This window comes from Montipora capricornis, chromosome 1 (assembly GCF_036669925.1).
Source record: "Montipora capricornis isolate CH-2021 chromosome 1, ASM3666992v2, whole genome shotgun sequence".
In the NCBI taxonomy this organism is placed as follows: domain Eukaryota; kingdom Metazoa; phylum Cnidaria; class Anthozoa; order Scleractinia; family Acroporidae; genus Montipora; species Montipora capricornis.
Window position 1 is genome coordinate 20,742,020 of NC_090883.1, and position 22,500 is coordinate 20,764,519.

Here is a 22,500-nt window from a genome sequence, read left to right on the forward strand (position 1 = left end):
TTTAATCTGCCATCATGGAAACATACAACACGAAGCCCCTTTGCACGGAAACGAGGCATGGTACCACAGGGTACTCAACACTACACATTGCTCAACATCAAGCAACACCTCGTACAACTGGACGCATTTGTGAATCAAGTGTTTATCCCAGCAATAACAGATAGCCATATATGCTCTGCTGACTCATCCTGATCTCGTTACCTGAAAAGAAAGGCGGCTTAGCTATCCCATCTTCTCTGCTACAGCGGACTCCGAGTTTTCCAGATCCAGAGTGGCCACAGAACAGCTGATAGAGCATATCAACAATCAAGATAGCACAGGACAAGTGGACTGCGAACTACTCAAGCACTCAAAACGAGACATGGTAAAGGCAAAGGAGGAACACAAAGAAGCCATCCTAGAGCAAATTTGTGCGAAGATGAGCCCTGAACAACTGAGGGCAAATGGCATAGCCATGCTGAAAGGCGCCTCTAGTTGGCAAAATACACTACCACTGAAGTCAGAAAACTACAATCTAAACAAGAGGGAATTCTACGATTTACTTAGTTTAAGGTACCATTGGACACCGAAGTACCTCCCGTCTGTATGTCCATGTGGCAAGAGATTTGACGTCGATTGTACAGTGTCGTGTATGAAAGGTGGGTTTGTCTATAGGAGGCATGACCAAGTGCGAAATTTGTTCGCATCGCTGCTCCAGGATGTATGCCATGATTTCGAGATCGAACCAGATCTGCAGACCCTAACCGGAGAAATTCTAAGAAGCAGAACCAACTCATCAGATGAAGCCCGCCTGGATGTTAGTGCGCGAGGGTTTTGCTAAATGGGGCAACGTATATTTTTTGATGTAAGGGATTTTAACCCATTTGCAAAGAGCCACCTAAACCAAATTTTAGATTTTGAACCATTCATTCTCTATTTTTACCCTGAACACGAACGAACAACTTTTTTTTGGGATACTTCGTGACTAGAACGAGATGGAACAATCGTGAGGGACTTCAACAAAGCAAATTTCTATTTTGAGGTGACGATTTCGTGGACGTCGCTGTAGTAGATCTTAGGCAGCCTTTACATGAACGCGGTTTCATTTGTAACCGCATTGTTTTCGATGCGGTTACGTCTTCTGTTTACACGTCACCGATCGAAACAGGGTCGATTTGAAGATGCTGCCAAAAGTTGAGCGTTTTCAAAACGATACGGTTTCATCTGTCTTGTAAACAGCGAAACCACATCGATTTGAATACGGTTAGTATTTTGGAGTGAGCTTTGCACTGTTCGATTAAAAATGGTGAATTTAGCATGTAGTGGACTGCTCGCTTATACCATCAAGACTAAGTTTGATTTTCTGGCAAAAACGATTCCGTGTAAACACTTCCAAACCGCATCGATTTTGACGCGGTTTCGAAGTAATGAAACCGTGTCGATGTCAAACAGCGTTCATTTAAACGCTGCCTAAAACCCCTATTTACTCAGCCAGTAGTTTAAAGTGTTGGAACCCGTATTTGCCAAATCTACACACAATTGCGCCACCCGGATCAAACTTGTCTATTTATTTATTGTTTTTTGTTGATGTTGACATAGCAAATACTCGTAATACCGAAACTTCGTAGCAGCACGAAGTAAGATATCGCTTTGATGATCCATACGATGTTTTTGAAATTTATCTTTAATCAAGACATGTCTCGGATGAAACATCATCCATCGTCAGTTGTACAATGAGAAATGAACTAACGTTGAGCAATAAATAGTGTAACAAAGTGAGATATAACATGAATAATTAAGAATGAAGGCGAGAACAGAACAACCAAGAAACAAAACAGAAAAAAACAGACTATTTAAGCTAAGAAAAGAAACTAATTAGTATGAAAGGAATAAATTAAGATGTTTGACTTGGGAATTTAAAGATGGCTGCTCCCAAACGATATGCATGGTTTAATTAATTTTCAATTGGAAACGTGTGGAAGCAGAGTCGAGGATTTTAAAAAGTCTTCTGAACACCGGGAGCGACAATTTTCAAAACCTCTCAAGTGCTTAAAGATGTGGGAATGTTTGCCGGAGGCGAGATGTTCAAGGATGCGAGTGGCGAAGTGTCTATTGGTTTCACCAATATAACAGGCATTACAGCCTGCACATGGAAACTTGTAAATGGCACGCGATGGTAAACCCGCAGGGATAGGATCCTTCGCACCAAACCAACTCCTGATTTTAAACGGGGTGAACACCAACTTAATTTCCAGTCCAAGAATTATCAATTTGAAATACTCGGTCAACCAGAGTGCGTACTAGTCCTAATTTGTAACTAAAAGGTACAAAGCTGTAATAATTAGTGAGATGACCGGTGTAGGTCTTCTTGTGGAAACCGAGGTAATTATGCCCTGATTACTATGGTTATCTAAAAGCACATCTAAGAAGGGGAGCTTGTGGTTTTCTTCCTTCTCCATAGTAAACTTGATGTTAGGATGCTGGCTGTTGATATAACTAAAGAAAGATAAAGCATCCTGCTCGGTATTAAACAAAGCAAAGGTGTCGTCGACATATCTACGGTAAAACTCGATACCTGAATTGTAATTCTCTAACCAGCGTTTCTCATGGTGACCCATAAAGAGATTAGCTAATACAGGAGCAAGCGGGGAGCCCATGGCTACCCCATCAATTTGATCGTAAAAATTACCCAAAAATGAAAAACGGGTTTGGGCAGTGGCAAAGAAAACTAACTTCATAATGTAGTCTACCGCTAAGTCGATGGATTCGATGAGGGGAATGTTGGTGAAAAGACTTTCGACATCGAAAGAAACCATGAACTTATTTAGGGTATGGAGTCTAGTGACTTCACTAGCCCATTGTTTCTTCGATTGGAACCTATAATTACATCCTAGCTAAGTATTTATGTACATTGTTAAACCCTCACATCCCTAATGACTACTGTGCTCACGACACTTACTTTTGTTAGAACCCACAAATAACCAGCTCCCAGCGTCAGTGGCTTCATAGCTCAGTTGGTTAGAGCGTCGCACCGGAATCGCGAGGTGACGGGTTCAAACCCCGCTGAAGTCCTGAATTTTTCAGGCTTCTCTACGCAATTGCAAAAATTGCGCTCATAACTGCGAAGATCATATCTTCACTTGATTTCATATCCGCAGTTCATATATGATTCATTTCATATACCATTTCATCATTGATTCATTCCTCACGGGACCATTAGAACCCACAAATGACCAGCTCCCAACGTCAGTGCCTTCATAGCTCAGTTGGTTAGGGCTTCGCATCGGAATCGCGAGGTGACATGAATGCGGTTTCATTTGTAACCGCATTGTTTTCGATGCGGTTACGCCTTCTGTTTACACATCACCGATAGAAACAGGGTCGATTTGAAGATGCTGCCAAAAGTTGAGCGTTTTCAAAACGATACGGTTTCATCTGTCTTGTAAACAGCGAAACCACATCGATTTGAATACGGTTAGTATTTTGGAGTGAGCTTTGCACTGTTCGATTAAAAATGGTGAATTTAGCATGTAGTGGACTGCTCGCTTATACCATCAAGACTAAGTTTGATTTTCTGGCAAAAACGATTCCGTGTAAACACTTCCAAACCGCATCGATTTTGACGCGGTTTCGAAGTAATGAAACCGTGTCGATGTCAAACAGCGTTCATTTAAACGCTGCCTAAAGTCCCTATTTACTCAGCCAGTAGTTTAACGTGTTGGCACCCGTATTTGCCAAATCTACACACAATTGCGCCACCCGGATCAAACTTGTCTATTTATTTATTGTTTTTTGTTAGATGTTGACATAGCAAATACTCTCTTGTAATACCGAAACTTCGTAGCAGCACGAAGTGAGATATCGCTTTGATGATCCATACGATGTTTTTGAAATTTATCTTTAATCAAGATATGTTTCGGATGAAACATCATCCATCGTCAGTTGTACAATGAGAAATAAACTAAAGTTGAGCAATAAATAGTGTAACAAAGTGAGATATAACATGAATAATTAAGAATGAAGGCGAGAACAGAACAACCACGACACAAAACAGAAAAAAACAGACTATTTAAGCTAAGAAAAGAAACTAATTAGTATGAAAGGGATAAATTAAGATGTTTGACTTGGGAATTTAAAGATGGCTGCTCCCAAAGGATATGCATGGCTTGTTTAATTTTCAATTGGAAACGTGTGGAGGCAGAGTCGAGGATTTTAAAACAGTCTTCTGAACACAGGGAGAGACAATTTTCAAAACCTCTCAAGTGCTTAAAGACGTGGCAATGTTTGCCGGAGGCGAGATGTTCAAGGATGCGAGTGGCGAAGTGTCTATTGGTTTCACCAATATAACAGGCATTACAGCCTGCACATGGAAACTTGTAAATGGCACGCGATGGTAAACCCGCAGGGATAGGATCCTTCGCACCAAACCAACTCCTGATTTTAAACGGGGTGAACACCAACTTAATTTCCAGTCCAAGAATTATCAATTTGAAATACTCGGTCAACCAGAGTGCGTACTAGTCCTAATTTGTAACTAAAAGGTACAAAGCTGTAATAATTAGTGAGATGACCGGTGTAGGTCTTCTTGTGGAAACCGAGGTAATTATGCCCTGATTACTATGGTTATCTAAAAGCACATCTAAGAAGGGGAGCTTGTGGTTTTCTTCCTTCTCCATAGTAAACTTGATGTTAGGATGCTGGCTGTTGATATAACTAAAGAAAGATAAAGCATCCTGCTCGGTATTAAACAAAGCAAAGGTGTCGTCGACATATCTACGGTAAAACTCGATACCTGAATTGTAATTCTCTAACCAGCGTTTCTCATGGTGACCCATAAAGAGATTAGCTAATACAGGAGCAAGCGGGGAGCCCATGGCTACCCCATCAATTTGATCGTAAAAATTACCCAAAAATGAAAAACGGGTTTGGGCAGTGGCAAAGAAAACTAACTTAGCATAATGTAGTCTACCGCTAAGTCGATGGATTCGATGAGGGGAATGTTGGTGAAAAGACTTTCGACATCGAAAGAAACCATGAACTTATTTAGGGTATGGAGTCTAGTGACTTCACTAGCCCATTGTTTCTTCGATTGGAACCTATAATTACATCCTAGCTAAGTATTTATGTACATTGTTAAACCCTCACATCCCTAATGACTACTGTGCTCACGACACTTTTACTTTTGTTAGAACCCACAAATAACCAGCTCCCAGCGTCAGTGGCTTCATAGCTCAGTTGGTTAGAGCGTCGCACCGGAATCGCGAGGTGACGGGTTCAAACCCCGCTGAAGTCCTGAATTTTTCAGGCTTCTCTACGCAATTGCAAAAATTGCGCTCATAACTGCGAAGATCATATCTTCACTTGATTTCATATCCGCAGTTCATATATGATTCATTTCATATACCATTTCATCATTGATTCATTCCTCACGGGACCATTAGAACCCACAAATGACCAGCTCCCAACGTCAGTGCCTTCATAGCTCAGTTGGTTAGGGCTTCGCATCGGAATCGCGAGGTGACATGAATGCGGTTTCATTTGTAACCGCATTGTTTTCGATGCGGTTACGCCTTCTGTTTACACATCACCGATCGAAACAGGGTCGATTTGAAGATGCTGCCAAAAGTTGAGCGTTTTCAAAACGATACGGTTTCATCTGTCTTGTAAACAGCGAAACCACATCGATTTGAATACGGTTAGTATTTTGGAGTGAGCTTTGCACTGTTCGATTAAAAATGGTGAATTTAGCATGTAGTGGACTGCTCGCTTATACCATCAAGACTAAGTTTGATTTTCTGGCAAAAACGATTCCGTGTAAACACTTCCAAACCGCATCGATTTTGACGCGGTTTCGAAGTAATGAAACCGTGTCGATGTCAAACAGCGTTCATTTAAACGCTGCCTAAAGTCCCTATTTACTCAGCCAGTAGTTTAACGTGTTGGCACCCGTATTTGCCAAATCTACACACAATTGCGCCACCCGGATCAAACTTGTCTATTTATTTATTGTTTTTTGTTAGATGTTGACATAGCAAATACTCTCTTGTAATACCGAAACTTCGTAGCAGCACGAAGTAAGATATCGCTTTGATGATCCATACGATGTTTTTGAAATTTATCTTTAATCAAGACATGTCTCGGATGAAACATCATCCATCGTCAGTTGTACAATGAGAAATGAACTAACGTTGAGCAATAAATAGTGTAACAAAGTGAGATATAACATGAATAATTAAGAATGAAGGCGAGAACAGAACAACCAAGAAACAAAACAGAAAAAAACAGACTATTTAAGCTAAGAAAAGAAACTAATTAGTATGAAAGGAATAAATTAAGATGTTTGACTTGGGAATTTAAAGATGGCTGCTCCCAAACGATATGCATGGTTTAATTAATTTTCAATTGGAAACGTGTGGAAGCAGAGTCGAGGATTTTAAAAAGTCTTCTGAACACCGGGAGCGACAATTTTCAAAACCTCTCAAGTGCTTAAAGATGTGGGAATGTTTGTCGGAGGCGAGATGTTCAAGGATGCGAGTGGCGAAGTGTCTATTGGTTTCACCAATATAACAGGCATTACAGCCTGCACATGGAAACTTGTAAATGGCACGCGATGGTAAACCCGCAGGGATAGGATCCTTCGCACCAAACCAACTCCTGATTTTAAACGGGGTGAACACCAACTTAATTTCCAGTCCAAGAATTATTAATTTTAAATACTCGGTCAACCAGAGTGCGTACTAGTCCTAATTTGTAACTAAAAGGTACAAAGCTGTAATAATTAGTGAGATGACCGGTGTAGGTCTTCTTGTGGAAACCGAGGTAATTATGCCCTGATTACTATGGTTATCTAAAAGCACATCTAAGAAGGGGAGCTTGTGGTTTTCTTCCTTCTCCATAGTAAACTTGATGTTAGGATGCTGGCTGTTGATATAACTAAAGAAAGATAAAGCATCCTGCTCGGTATTAAACAAAGCAAAGGTGTCGTCGACATATCTACGGTAAAACTCGATACCTGAATTGTAATTCTCTAACCAGCGTTTCTCATGGTGACCCATAAAGAGATTAGCTAATACAGGAGCAAGCGGGGAGCCCATGGCTACCCCATCAATTTGATCGTAAAAATTACCCAAAAATGAAAAACGGGTTTGGGCAGTGGCAAAGAAAACTAACTTCATAATGTAGTCTACCGCTAAGTCGATGGATTCGATGAGGGGAATGTTGGTGAAAAGACTTTCGACATCGAAAGAAACCATGAACTTATTTAGGGTATGGAGTCTAGTGACTTCACTAGCCCATTGTTTCTTCGATTGGAACCTATAATTACATCCTAGCTAAGTATTTATGTACATTGTTAAACCCTCACATCCCTAATGACTACTGTGCTCACGACACTTTTACTTTTGTTAGAACCCACAAATAACCAGCTCCCAGCGTCAGTGGCTTCATAGCTCAGTTGGTTAGAGCGTCGCACCGGGATCGCGAGGTGACGGGTTCAAACCCCGTTGAAGTCCTGAATTTTTCAGGCTTCTCTACGCAATTGCAAAAATTGCGCTCATAACTGCGAAGATCATATCTTCACTTGATTTCATATCCGCAGTTCATATATGATTCATTTCATATACCATTTCATCATTGATTCATTCCTCATGGGAACATTAGAACCCACAAATGACCAGCTCCCAACGTCAGTGGCTTCATAGCTCAGTTGGTTAGAGCGTCGCGCCGGTATCGCGAGGTCACGAGTGCAAACCCCGCTGAAGTCCTGAATTTTTCAGGCTTCTCTACGCAATTGCTAAAGTTGCGTTCAAAACTGCGAAGATCATAGCTTCACTTGATTTCATATCCGCAGTTCATATATGATTCATTTCATATACCATTTCATCATTGATTCCCACATCTTTAAGCAGTTGAGAGGTTTTGAAAATTGTCGCTCCCGGTGTTCAGAAGACTGTTTTAAAATCCTCGACTCTGCTTCCACACGTTTCCAATTGAAAATTTAAGAAGCCATGCATATTCTTTGAGAGCAGCCATCTTTAAATTCCCAAGTCAAACATCTTAATTTATCACGTTCATACTAATTAGTTTCTTTTCGCAGCTTAAATAGTCGGTTTTTTTTTCTGTTTTGTGTCGTGGTTGTTCTGTTCTCGACTTAATCCTTAATTATTCATGTTATATCTCACTTTGTTACACTACAACTGACGATGGATGATGTTTCATCCGAAACATGTCTTGATTAAAGATGAATTTTAAAAATATCGATCGTGTGGATCATCAAAGCGATATCTCTTGTAAAGACTTTGATTGGTCTTCCTAGTTTCTGGAAAACGAAAACGGGTTACGATATTCGCAGCAACAGACTCTGCCATCTTCCCATCTTCCGGTGCTTGGAACCCCTGATGAGAAACTCGCATTCGTTTAGATATCATTCAGTATTACATGCACTCCTGAAATTTGGTATGGTTGCTGTTATGTTCCTTAATAGTTTTTCAAGAGTTTATGGCTTACCACCCTTAATTTTAACCCCTATTAATCATATTTTTATTTATTTATTTATTTATTTACATTCTCGGGTTTCACTTTGTTGCCAACTGTTTGCATTAGCGGCTTTCTTTAGAATGACAGCTGCCCCCCCCCCCCCTTTCCCCACAAACAAAAATCCTTTCATGGGCTTAAAACGATCAGCCATCTTGGCTGTTTGTAGTTGTTTTCAATGTACTTTGTTGATATTACACCTCGCCGTTTACTTCGAATTTGTTTGTGCATTTGCTGAATCAACTCTGTCATAAACTCTCTTTTGATGTGACACACACCTACTCTCAAGCCGTTTGTCACGGTAGATGGCATAGAAGTGATAAAACATTGCATTGAATTTCCTATTATGTTTAAAGAAATCAGAGCGAATGCATTCGCTCTGACGAAGGGCTAACGCTCGAAACGTCAGCTTTTAGAATCTCTGTACGGTTGCCAATTTACATTATCAACTCCGTTGATAAAACCAAATTTTTGTACACATTAATGACATACCGTTTTATTAAGGAGGTCGAATAGTTCGAAAGATCATACACCCTTCTAAGGGTGATCCCACTGTTTTGTGTCAATAGCAAGGGTTTAAGTGAATAGCTCTTTTATATGGGGATCAATCCTTTACTCTCTTGCATGTTACTGAGTTCTATTGTCATACAAGATGGAAATGTAAAATTTACACTTCAGACTGTATACTTAAGGACAACAAACCAACAATAACAAGACACTCTCAAAGTAGCGTGTACTCGATGGGCTTTGGCACTGATATATTACAGTTTCACTTGATTCCGCGCAATTCTTAAACATTCCTATTTTCATAGGGTGTAATAAAAGTAAGGAAGAGGGTCACCTTAATGGTTTTGGTCGTCAGCGCCATGTTTGAAACCTGTTGGATCACAGACACAGTATTGCACTTCATTGTGGAGAAATCAATCAGTGATGAAGTTTTCATTGCTCACACTGTGATGATGTTTACTTCAGCTGTCAATCCGTTTGTATATGCATTGTTTAGCCAGAGATTCCGAGAGAAGATGAAAGAAATGCTATACCGTTGTCCATTTCTATTTAGAGGGCGTCCTGCAGAAACAGCACCATCTACGAGAGTTCTACGTCAACATCCGACTTCACCTGCACTTGAAATCCTCAATGCGTCTGAAAAAAAGATCCCTGGTGATGAAGTCCTTCGTTCATCAGAAATCTCCCGGGCTTAAGAAAGTAAGCCCATTTGTGCTGCGGGCCTTGAAAAAAATTAACTTTGTGGTTGCTTTTTAAAGACTGTCTGTCCCAAAATAGTTATATTACATACATTAATTTCAATTAACTAACTTATCTGCTCCCATGTAGATAACTCGTTTTGCAACCAATCTTCAGAGACAGCCATAAAAATCATATTATGAAGCAATTATAATGGACGAACATAATTATATTACGCAGGACAAAGCTATCAGCATTTAGAACAGTAACCTTTAAATAGGTTGTGCTGAAGAATATTTAACAATTAATCTACGAGGGCACGCTGGATATAAAGTGATAGATAACCAACGAAGCGCGTGGCGCCGAGTTGGTTATAATCATTCTATTGCCAGCAAGCTCGAGTAGAATGGTTGTTTTATTGAATACTGCAGGATCAACAACATTGTCGACTAAAGCATCGATTTCTGCCACGGTCAATTCCGTCGCGTTTCTTGACCATATGAGGTGGAGCAGTTATATTTAAAGGCCCGGTCAAACGCTCGCAACATTTCAACGCAACATCTTGCAACATTGTTGCATGATGTTGCGGCATGTGTTGAACGGGTTGGCCAAACGCACGCAACATTTTCAACATCTTCAACGCAACATGTCGATGTTTATGCTCCCCAGGCCCCTGGAACGCTACAAGTGGACCTATCGCGCATGCCCTACTAGTGCAACAATGTTGCGTGAGCATGGTCAAACGAGTACAGCATCCAAAATGTTTGCAACATGCAACATGTTGCAAAATATCGCAACATATCGCAACAGTGTGGCCAAACGTACGCAACATGCTGTGTTCAACCATGTTGCAAGATGTTGCGCTGAAATGTTGCGAGCGTTTGGCGTAGGCCGCGTTGGCTAAAATCATGCGATATTCCGCAAGATTGAGCAGGATAATTGTTTTAATATTCAACACATTGACGACAAAGCACAATTTTCTACGTTTGTTCGGAAAAAAAAAGCTGGAAAAACTACCATTTTTCTCCGCGACACACAAAATTACGTATGTCGCAGGATATACGTTGAGTACGCACGACGAATATTGAGCGCGCTATGACCATATTTGGACATATTGTCACGATGTGTTGAATAATAAGAAGTGATAGCCTGTGTCCGGCGAGCCAATGAAAATGCTGGAAATCTGATATCCGTAGCTCAGTTTTAAAAAATATAACTAGTGGTAGCTATTGCTAAGTGCCAACGAGACAGTCAATGTAATACATAGTTTCCAGATTTGTACCAGATTGCCACGTTTGGAACCCAATAGTAGTTGAAGTTTTGTTTTATTTCAGACTGCAACTCATCTTATCTAAGTTAACAATAACACAATAACAACAGAAATTTAAGTCAAAACTTTCATTGGAACAACAATGAAAGTGTCAACGTGTTTGCAACAATATTGGAAGTAATGCTGTAATTTTTGAACAGCTGTAATTTTAACAGGAATATACAGTAGTTAAGTTAGATAAAATTAATGCCATGTACAAAATCGCCAAAGCGTTTTCAGTGTAAAACATGTTGGGGAATCAAACTCCCTTGCAACCTCGTTCCCTTGTCCCTTCTCTACTTTCCCTTTTCCCACTGGGGTAGGGTTTTCGTTATACTTTGATCTCGCAACTCGTATTCGTTTGACAAGGCATTTGCAAAATATATTTTTAATCCTCACCATACAATGTAAGAAGATTAAAAAAAAAAAGAAAAAAAAAGCGGTCAAGCTAAAAACGAGAGCTTCAGTTGCGACCGATAAGACCTTCGATGTCGAGGGGGCTGGACAATCTGCGAGCAAGCGAGCCAGGCGAATTTCGCATTTAAGTATAAGCACCCATTTCAAATAGCACTGATAAACATTTATTAAAAGTCTAAGCACCCATTTTAAAACGGTTATCTTTCAATAACTGTGTGCCCCGCATGCTGACTCGCATGGCTGGCCATTTTGGCTCGATGGCTCGCAGCCATGGCTCGCATGACTAGCATGGCTCGCGCATTGACCTAACTCGATGTCAAGCGGCGATTATAAAAGGTCATACACACAAAGAAATATTTCGTTAGCAGCTCAAGTTGCTTCTGCAGAACATACACTATCATAAAACAATACACCACACACTACGATTGATCGATAAAATGTCTCTTATTTTACTGGCGCTGAAATCATACTTCACGATTTGTGTTGTAAACACTATAAACCAGCAAGCTGTGCAATGTGCAGTCAAAGGAAAAACTATCACAACGGCAATTTACGCGAATATGTTAAAATATAAATAAGTTAAAACTGTCTACCCACTTTACAAGCTTGCGACTTTGGAATAACTTTCTTTAACATTTAAAAGAAAATAAAAAAAAAACAAAATAAAATACCCGAACATGTTCTTGTTCGCACAGTTTGATTTGAGGTTGATGCGTGACATATTTTAAAATAAGCATGACACCGACTGATCGATCGTCGAACATGTTTGTTTCCCATGGATGAACGTTTCACTTGCTTTCTTGCACGACAAAACCTTTTCTCTGCAAATTATTAGGCGTTCTTCGTTATCTCTCAATTTGGCTCCTCTTGAGCTTTTTCAAGGAAGTGAAATTCGAACGACGCGAGTTTATTTTCTGGTCCGTCTGATCGATTAGACAACAACTTCTTGCCTTTCACGTCGAACACGCTGGTTCGAAAACTCAAAGCTAGTGTACAGACAACACAATGGTTAGAGAAATGGAAAACAAGACACGTATAGGGCGCTACCGGTGATGCATTAGTTGATGCCTCTTTTATGGATATGAAAATGTGTTTGCTTGCAGGCAGGTATTTTTCACAAGTTACAGATGAGGTTGACAGGCCATCATTGTGTTAACATCGCTAGAATAACCCTAACCACTTTAGGCCAAAATAATAGTTTAGCATTAATTAAGAGTTATGGTTGTTTTACAATTGTTAAGACACCACAAATGTCAATACTCCTTAAAATGCTATCATGATTAAAAAATGACTTCCTATTTTTCTTAATGTTTGATTAGCAAGTGATTGGCAAAAAATTAAGCTTTGAATTTTATACAAAGGTTTTTTACTTTGAATGTAACTTTTGGATTTCAGAGTCCGCCATTTTAAAACCTAGGGGGTTGGATCTCAGAAAGAAGTGACGTCACTTACTCACTAGCTTAAAAATTCAGCGTGTAAATGCAGCTTATTTTATAAGCAAACCACGAGTTTAAAACTCTGAAAGCCCGAAACTCTCGTGCTGCATATTGATTCAGCCGCTTACACACAAATTCTAACTACAGTGATTTAGATAGACATATACAGGCAAAAAATAATGAGGAGAGAGTCCGACGTTTCGGCGTCGCAAATTTCCGTTTCGTAAACGGTTGTTGCCATTTGAAACGGTCGTTGCCATTTCTCGGAACGGTCGTTGCCATTTGAAACGGTCGATGCCATTCATAACGGTCGACTACACACTTCACTTCAAAGAAAAATAAAAGAAACAAACTAAGAAAAAATATTAAGAAAAATTAAGACAAAAAAGGAAAAAAAAAAAAAAATTTATAAAAGAAAAACTGAAGGAAAAAAAGGAGTCCGAAAATTTCAAAACTCGAACTCGGGTTCTTAGCCTTCACCTAAACAGAATCCTAACCCGAACCCTAACTCATATGACCAGCAAGACACAACTTCCCTTTTGAGTTCTTAGACCTAATAAGTGTAATTCAGAGCTAAAAAAATGGCATCGACCGTTTACGAAAGAGAAATAGGCGTCGGCGACATTTTGGCGCCATTGTCAAGGAAAACTAAATTAAATATGCGATTTCAAGAATAACTAAGGATTCATGAGTAACATCTCGTTAATGAGACAGTCAAACTTGATCTGGCATTTTTCAACACCTTAAAGCAATTGCGAAAGGTCATCTGGAACCGTGCCCGAATGTTTTTATCATAATGTTTACGCACTGACGAGGTCCATCGACGCGTACGAACAGATGCCCACTGTTGTATCCGACATAACGACCATCGATCGCACTGGCCACACTTGAATTGATATACAACGCATTGTTGGTCAATGAGCTGAACTTTTGGTTCGCCTGTCGGGAACTCCTGGGCAATTTGCGACTCATAACAACTGGCTGGACAGTAGTTTGGAGCTTCACAGTAAGATCTTTAAACTGCGTCTTCACGATATTATCAGACCACTGGTCTTTAAGGGTATAACGACCCGAGTAGTGTTTTCTGTCGTAGCTTTAGACCGCAAAGAAGACTGGTCAGCAACCCTTGAATTTAGGAAGGTTTTAACAGTAGAGTCCACAAGGTGCTGGGGATACTTCAGTTTAGAAAACACAAACTTTAGTGGCTTGCACTCCTTAGTGAAGTAAGACCATGACAAAGACAGGCGATATGCGCGATCGGGCATAGTTGTCTGTAGGCCAAACTTATACGTATTGGCGACATGACTACTACCACTGCCACTATTCCTTGGCTTCACGAACACTTTAGTTTCGATACGGGGCTCTCGGTTTAGGAGTACCGAGGAAGGGGAACATTCCACCCTTTCGACCTCTACAGTGAACTTAATGGCGGGCTAGCTGTAGATAAACCAGGCATCACGGTGAGTGTGTCGTCAACATATCGAAGATAATGAGGGGTAAGTTTACCCTCAACGTCTAATTTCTGTTCAATAGACGACATAAATACGTTGGCTGGCAAGGGCCCGAGGGAGGACCTCATCGCTACACCTTCTATCTGTTCGTACAAGGAACCATTGAATTGGAAAAGCTGATCCTTGATGGCCACACCCAAAAGATCGATAAGGCCCTGCTTAGAAATGTTCAAGTCGTACTGGGAATTAAACAAGTTGTTTCCAAAAGCTCTGTCTGCGATTATCTCAATAGTTTCATCCAAAGGTACATTCGTGAACAACGAGGACAAATCATACGACACCAATAAATCACCAGGTGTTATGTTGAGGTCTCGCGGTAGTTCATTCACAAGGTCGAAAATATCCGTGACTGTGTGCTGATTTAGTGACAACGGTTTGAGCTTGCTGTCCAGCCATTTCGCCAGAGCATAGTTATACGTATTAGTTGCCGATAGTATTGGTCGTATGGCTAACTTCTCCTTGTGTCCAGTTGGACAAAGGGACTGGGCCACAGCGTGGGGGAGGATCCTAGTGAAGGTAGATTGTAAAAGAACCTCCTTTGCTCAGGAACTGGTTGCCGCCACATTAAGACGTATAGCTCTCAATTACATCAACCGTAAATGTCCCCCTAAACAGCTCTTGACGGCCATCAAGGATATAAAGCGCCGTGATGATATTGTCATAACAAAACCAGACAAAGGCTCAGGTGTGGTTGTAATGGATAAGTCGGAATATATACATCCACTACCCGAAGCTTCTGTTAATGACACCAGCAAATTTCGTCCCATTTCTTAAAAACGACCGATATCCCGTTGCAGACCACCAAAGCACTATCATTCACTTTTGGCAAAGGAGGTTTTTAGCTCCTTTTGTAAGTCTACGAACAATTATATATTACATAATTGTTAGCTGAGTTTCTAGAGATTAGTTGCAAATGATTTGTACACCGAACAGCAGGAAAGCACAGTTGTCATATGCGATGGAAGTCAGTAAAAACCTAAACAAAACGCTCTAGCGTCAAAAATGTGAAAATTTTCTGTAACAAAGGGAAATGCCTGAACAATTCACAATGAAAGCACATGGTAATGGCCGACAAAGATGAAACACAACTAACAACACGCCCGCCCGCAGCATGCCGGGATAGGAAAAAAAAAACACAAACAAAAACACAAGAACAGCTCAGACGAGCACAGACTACAGAATCACGTTGACGATTAGCCTCTTCACCGTAACCGCTCTCTCAGGGAAGAGTTCAACGGCAGCGATTGCAGTTGGAATGCTGATGACGTGTTGAAACCGTTTGCTACCTTCGATGTTCAATATTATTGAACATTGTTTAACGAAATGGAATTGTTCGAATCGTTTTACCCAGGCCCTCCACCGATGTAAAAGTAATGAAATGTAGAAACAAAGAGAATGCACACAGTTTAATTCCATTCAGTTTAGGTAATCTCACAGGCTCTCATTTGAGCTTACCTGTCCTAACGCTAACTTTGTTTTTCAAGGAAAAATATGTACGCCCAGTTCCTTAGTTGGCTCGCAAGGTTAAGTCACTAAACTAAATTCATATCGACGGTTCTGAACAATCGGGAACCGACTGTTTTGACTGTTTAAACATTTGTAAAGAAAACAAAACAAAACAACACTTAGTAGTACAATTACAGCCCTTTTCGGTGGAAGAAAGTGTCCTTTTCCATTCTACTAGTAGTCCCCAATATCAGTATGTACCTCTTGCTTGTTGCTTGAAAAATGAATAGGATTATTAAACATTTGAAGTTCAAACAGAGGCTTGCCCTTTTTGCGTCTGAAATACCAAGCAATTGCCCCTCCACACAAACCAATGAATATCAAAACTGCCAGACTGATTCCTGCTTGGGCGCCGCGGGACAATCCACTAGATTTATCTGAAACAGAAGGAAGTCCTTTTTGAGGATAATCATGTATTTATACCAGGGGCCCATCAGTAGGAGTTGGCCTCCCTCATACAAGCCCTATGAGTCAACCTTTGCCCGTATCTTTCTATTTTTAGAACGCCACAAGTTGTTCGGCACTGCACGTGCTGTTTAAAATAGCCAATCAGAATAAAGTCATTGTCTCACGAAGACCAAAATAGCAAAAACAATGTTAGTACGCAAATTGTGCGAATTGATATAAATTAATGTATATGTCAGTCTCCTGCTAGCTGAAGGGTTGGTTCTAAAAATAGGAAGATACGGGCAAAGGTTGACTCAAGGATATAGTGCACATGGAGGCTCCTACTTATGGGCTCCTGCTTTACGTAGTGGGTAGATTTTACAAGTAAGTGAAATTTAATTTGGAGCTTTCTTATTCAACTGCAGTCAGCAGAGTACAAATATCTCACGATATTTGTACTAAAGAAGACCAGTTTGACCGGTTTTTCACAACCCCTATTAGTCTTGGCTGAAAATGCTAAATTTTTCACTGAAGAAAACGATGAATTTTTGGCGAACACGAGTTCCTGGAGACATACGATAACCTACACGGCAATTGAATTTCTCAGTTCATTAAAGAAAACCGAGACGTAAATACTAAAAAAAACTGAAGAGAAAAACTGACCTCAATGTATTGAAACGGTGGTGCGAGTCCGTGAAGAAGCAGGGGCCATTAGCGACCTTCAGATTGGAGTTAGAGAACGGCTACGAGTACGAGTTTTCTGTACCGGGCACGCGCATTACAGTTTAAGAACGAACATTTTTCGAAATGCGCGTGCTCAGAACTGAGAACTCGTACTCGTAATCGTCCTCGCACTACAATCTGAAGGTCGCTAATTAAATCTATATATTATTATCTTCACACAATAGGGTTTAGCAATTTACTTAGTTGATGAAAGTGGCAAGAGTCAACAGTGTCGATAAACAGTTATATAATGATATAAATTGTACCTTTCCAAGAATGGTATCAACATTTTTTTCTCTTGAAGGAATTCTTCCCGAGGAACTTGAAAACCTTTTATGTCATTTCTTTATCAAAGCCTTTTTTTTCTCGACTGGAAGTTTTGGAAACCGAGATCATCGTTGTTAATATCTTTGTTTTCCTTACATGTAATGAAATAGAATGCACGACGCTAAGCTTGATGACTCCATTGAGAGGTTTGACACGTTTTTGTTTTTGACCAATCACAGCAACCTAATATAAGCGCGCGAAACCTGGACGGTACCTCGCTGAATAGTCACGTAAGATAGTTTCTCACGCGAGGAAGCAAATTATTAGGTTAAGCATTACGTTTCTTCACTTTTCCGACTGGGTTTGAATAATAAATCTCTTATTGCACGATTTAAAGTGTAGCATAGTGGGATATTCTTACGAATCTCTTGTATTTTGACTCGACCTATGGGCTCACCAAAATACAGCGAGACTCATAAAATTACCCCACGCTACTACACACTAAATTGTTCAATAAGATGTATGTATATGGCAAAATATCTTTGCAGTGCATATCTTTCATCGCAAAAGGATAACTGCATTCAAATGCCAAATTCAAAATTACGCCATTTACAAAAGTGAAGGAATTCGATTGTCTGTTTAAACGTTGTCCTGGGAAGGACTTTTGGCAGCGCCTGACGTGACGACAACCTGAGCGGAAGTCATCTCTGAAGATCACTTCCGCCTAGGTTGTAGAAAAGTCAGTCATTGCCAACAGTCCTTCTCAGGACTACTCTCACGCATACGATCAAATTCCATTCTGGATTTTGTCAAACCATTTTGCACAGTACAACAAAGGTAGACAAATTGAATTAGGTATCATTTAAGGAAATACTCCATTTTAATTAGTCAACACGGTTATGCTGTCTTGTATGCTGCAGTTAGTCTATGCATCATGGTTTCAGTAGTGGCCCGTTCTTGAAGGGTTTCGTGTTAGAGTATCTTTTAACGGCCCCTTTCGTAGTTGCAACGTCTGCTGTACAAGGAACGTTTTCCAATCACGCCGCCTCATTTTCCTGCAGGATATGGATGCATAGGATCAGTTTTAGCAGCAACTCACCTCCAGTGTGTGGTGCATGAGTTGGGTTTCCAATAGTAGTTCCACTGGGTTCTAAAAAAATTACAATGGCAACATAAGTAGCTCAGAAGAAGTCTATCATCAAAGTATTAAGGAACAGTGGCAACACACTGGCGAGAAACCTCATCGTCATCATCATTATGCTTAATGATCTGTTGAATAAAATTAATTTTACGTTACAGAAGGTTTCTGCCAACATATTTCATGACGAAACCGTCTGTGATCAATTAAAAAATTAAGACTGCATTCTTTTGGGACGACCACTTTGCTGATTTTACTTCCGGAACCAGCTTTTCGACAGGAACATTTTATTTCCTCAGGCGATTTTTTTTTTCTTAGTTAAGAGGCGACCTGAGCACAAGCTACCGAGAATAGAATATTTGAACTGCAGAGAGAATCTAGTTAGCATGCTGATCATCGCAGTTATTAATCAATGATACTTGAGCAGTAACGAGAGTATAGCCTGAAAATTCAGGGTTAAACGGGATTCTAACCCTGACCTCTGCGATACCGGTGCAGTGCTCTACCAGTTGAGCTATTAAGCCATCTGGGTGCTGGTTGTCATTACCATCTTAACGAGATACCGAGGATAGTGACGATAGACATTTTTGTCGTTCGGTATAAAACAGTGGTATCTCGGTTTTAAAACACTTCATTTTGGATATTTTTTATGAGTGTTACTTCAGGCCTACTTCAGCGTTTAAGACGAATGGAGTTAATATAATTAAAATTATATTTCATTGTGGGAGCAACTCAGCGGCTTGGTAGTGTCCTGCATAGGGGGAATGGGGTGTCAGGCTATCAGTTTGTTTAAATGATCATCATGATAATTTTAATATTAGTCTCGAAAAGGAGTTGAGTGTATGGGCTGCATCTGCATATCATTTTTTGCCAAAATAATCCTGAAATCGTGCACATCCTGAGTATACCATGAGACGGAATTAAAATCCCAAAAGAATGGGGGATAAAACGGATTTTCCATATGGTCTTTATTTTACTCACGCAATAACTTTGAAGAATGCGCTCGTGTCGAATGAAGTTGTCGAATGTTTTGTCCCAACAATGCACGACGATTCAATTTGGCCGTCAGAACCCAGGAAGATCCAATAAATTCTCGATATGATGATTTAAATTAAAGCCACTCAGCAGAACACCTAATATACCAAGGAAATCTATCGTATTTGGATTTGCACGTCTTACACTTGCGAATTTAGAAGAGCAAAATCCATCAATGAAAGAAAAGATTTTCAGTGTAGTGGTTAATTATTTAGGAGAAATAATAAAAGTAATGATGATGATGGTACTACTACTACTACTACTACTACTACTACTACTACTACTACTACTACTACTACTACTACTACTACTACTACTACTACTACTACTAATAATAATAATAATATAATAATATTTTTTTCCAATAATAACAAAAACTTTAATTCAACTATCAAAACAATTAGTAAAATTTACAATTTTAAACTATATATCGAAATTATTTACAAATTTTTGAAAACTAAATTATATGTTCACGATAGAAAACTATTTACGATATGTGAATAATTTATAAATTGGAAAAAGACAATTAAGCATTACTAAAGAAAAAGCTAATCAAAAAAAACTATCTAATAATAGTAATAATAATAATTTAAAATAATGATCTAAAACATATTGGTCTAAAAACGTATTGTACATAAAAAGTCTTATGTATCAAAGAGAAAAATCAGTCAGGCGAAAGCATAAAACATTCTTTAATAAATTATCATGTCAGTCCAGCAAGTCCCTTCTCTATCTCTGTCATTCTCCTGTATATTTGTCTTTCTTCTCCGTGACCTTGTTCCCCTCAAACAAACTAGGGCAGTCCGCAGGATGGCGAAGGACACTTTCGTTCGAATCCATGCGATTGTTGTTGCATAGTCCTCCTGCTTCTTTGAAGAGATGAGCTCGGCAAGTCTGGAATGGTACCGCTGACACTCCTGAGACATACCTCCTGTTGTGGTAAAAACCAAGGGCGTAAAAGTGCCATTCTCGACTTCTATTATTCTGGATGCATATTTCCGCTTCTTTTCATTTTCGTGCAATTTATATATCTGTTTGGGGCTAAGCTCTTTACACGAGTCCGCATTCGGGTGACATACCCGTATATCAAAAAAGGCGGCCCGTTGTCTCTCCCAGAATCCACGGCAGTGCACATCGAGACGGGCATCTGGTGCTTTGTTTGCTTCTCTGTTGAGCTCCTCCCCGGATAGGGGTTGTAAGGTGGGCTCAATTGCTACGTCATAGCAAACAATATCTAGTAGCTCCGCCTCCAGGTCACGTATCTCGTTATGACGTTGAATGATTAGGCCGCCTCGCTGGCATATCATGGCGTGGTCCACGGTAAAGCTGCAGCCACATACGTATACAGATGGGCTATCGGGAATGGGCCAGTCATAGCGTAGCCTCAGTGCATCACGAAATTCCCGCTTGCTTAGGTCAAAATTCAAGTCTTTCAGTGGAATTGCAGTAAGCCAAGTAGAGGCGCCCTTTTCGCATGCCAGGTCTACGGCTCTTTGTGTCCTTACTGGGAGAGAGACCTTCAGCTCCTCTAGCTTCCCCTTCAGATAACATCTTTTTCTTTTCGAACAGCATACATCAGCCTTCGCACCTCTGCATCATCTGGGGTCCCAAGGGATTGCGCAAATTATCTTATCAACAAGTGGAGCGCTCATCCTGATGGATGATGAATACTCTGACTCCGCACTTTCAGATGGGTTTGTCATTCCCAGGCATCCCATACGGGCAGGAAGTGCTAGCAGTTTTCGTTCAGTCACAGAGCAGTTATGTTCTGTTAGTGACGGTATGAGGACATCTGAGATAGCACGCTCGAGTGCTTCCAAGAGATCTTCAATATCTGGCAGGGTCCTCATGAAGTAAGTCCACTTATGCCTTAGCCCGAATGTAAAAGCTGCATGGCAAGCTTGCGGTTCAGAGGTTGCAAACTCTGCTAGTAAAGTTACTTCACTGATCCACTCCTTTACTTTGCTGCCGACATACTCCTCTAGATACGACCTCTGTCCGAGAGCTGCGCCAAGATGTTTGCGCCCTTCCATGGTGATGTTTATTCGAGTTCCCGCAAAGACATCATTTGCTTCATTCAGCTTCTCTGGTTTTACCACAAGCCAGCACTTCTTTCAGTTTGGATAGTAGCCTAAGGCTGAACCCGCTGCCAGCAGCTCGTCCCACCATTTTCTGATGTCTGTCAACGTACCCGCTCCAGTGGCATCGTCGGCATACCAGCGCTGCTTTGCAGAACTACGAATGCTCAAGAGAGTAATCAGGGGTTGAAGACTGATTGCATATAAGCTCATAGCGAATGGATCCCCTTGTGTAGTGCCTTCCGAAGACAAGAGCTCTTTCTCTCCAGTAACAATAAGTCGCGCAGGCGCTCTGTAGGTATTTTTTGCATAGGTGGCAATTATTGGACATAGAACTCTAACGTTGTGCAGCGCTGCCGCTCTATTAAGCGAATAAAAAGCGTTCGAGGCATCTACGAGTAACGCGGCGTCTGTTTCATCCGACTCGAAGATATTATGCATCGCATGAATGGCAGCCTCACTGCCGGATTTATGACCTGCGCACACTTGTGTAGCACCACATGCGTCAATCACATCTTGTTTTCCCACTCTAGAAACACATTTGCCAATAATTCTTCTGATCACCTCTCCTACACCAATCGGGCGAACCTCACCATTACCTTTATCCAGCGGGATAAGGCGGCTCGCTAAAATAGGTTCAATGATTAGCGGATCCACATATTCTGTGCAAAGTCTCTTCGTTAATATAGCAAGAGAGTCACATAAGTTAGTACTTGATCTCTTGAAAGATTTGCAAGCTAGGATTCTCCTGAAGCCCACAGCATCAACGCCCGAGGGTCCGCCGGATCCCTTAGTTCTTAGGGCATCTTCCCTAATCATCTCGCCATTAATTTGTTGGTAAATTGAGTCAGGGACATCTTCAACTGGTCCAAACAACAGTGAGCCTAACTTCGCTTCCTGCGCCTCCGGGTGTTTCTCTCTGAGCTGTTGAATCACAACATCGGTCAGCGTTAAAACACCTCCTCCGTCATTCTTGCTTAAATAGCGCAGTGCCGAA

The 22,500-nt window shown here is 40.6% G+C and overlaps 3 protein-coding genes and 1 non-coding gene across 4 annotated transcripts in view; 2 read left to right on the forward strand and 2 right to left on the reverse strand.

Annotated features, from left to right (window-relative positions):
* Positions 1–10,482, forward strand: part of LOC138052331 (thyrotropin-releasing hormone receptor-like) — a 31,069-nt gene extending 20,587 nt beyond the window's left edge. The window contains exon 6 of the mRNA XM_068898764.1: positions 9,324–10,482. The gene's annotated coding sequence lies outside the window, so the exon portion shown is untranslated. The remainder of the gene's footprint in view (positions 1–9,323) is intronic.
* On the forward strand, positions 7,418–7,490 carry Trnap-ggg (transfer RNA proline (anticodon GGG)). The gene has a single exon. It is a non-coding gene; the product is annotated as a tRNA-Pro (tRNA).
* A 5,278-nt stretch (positions 10,483–15,760) lies between the features above and the next one.
* Positions 15,761–22,500, reverse strand: part of LOC138060118 (macrophage mannose receptor 1-like) — a 91,962-nt gene continuing 85,222 nt past the window's right edge. Inside the window, 2 exon segments of the mRNA XM_068905833.1 lie at positions 15,761–16,252; positions 18,352–18,402. Of these exon segments, the coding sequence (XP_068761934.1) occupies positions 16,050–16,252; positions 18,352–18,402 (254 nt within the window). The 3' untranslated portion in view covers positions 15,761–16,049.
* LOC138052334 (uncharacterized) overlaps positions 20,190–22,500 on the reverse strand; it is a 3,019-nt gene continuing 708 nt past the window's right edge. Inside the window, exon 1 of the mRNA XM_068898779.1 lies at positions 20,190–22,500. This exon is cut by the window's right edge and continues 708 nt beyond it. Coding sequence (XP_068754880.1) covers positions 21,540–22,500 — 961 coding nt within the window. The 3' untranslated portion in view covers positions 20,190–21,539.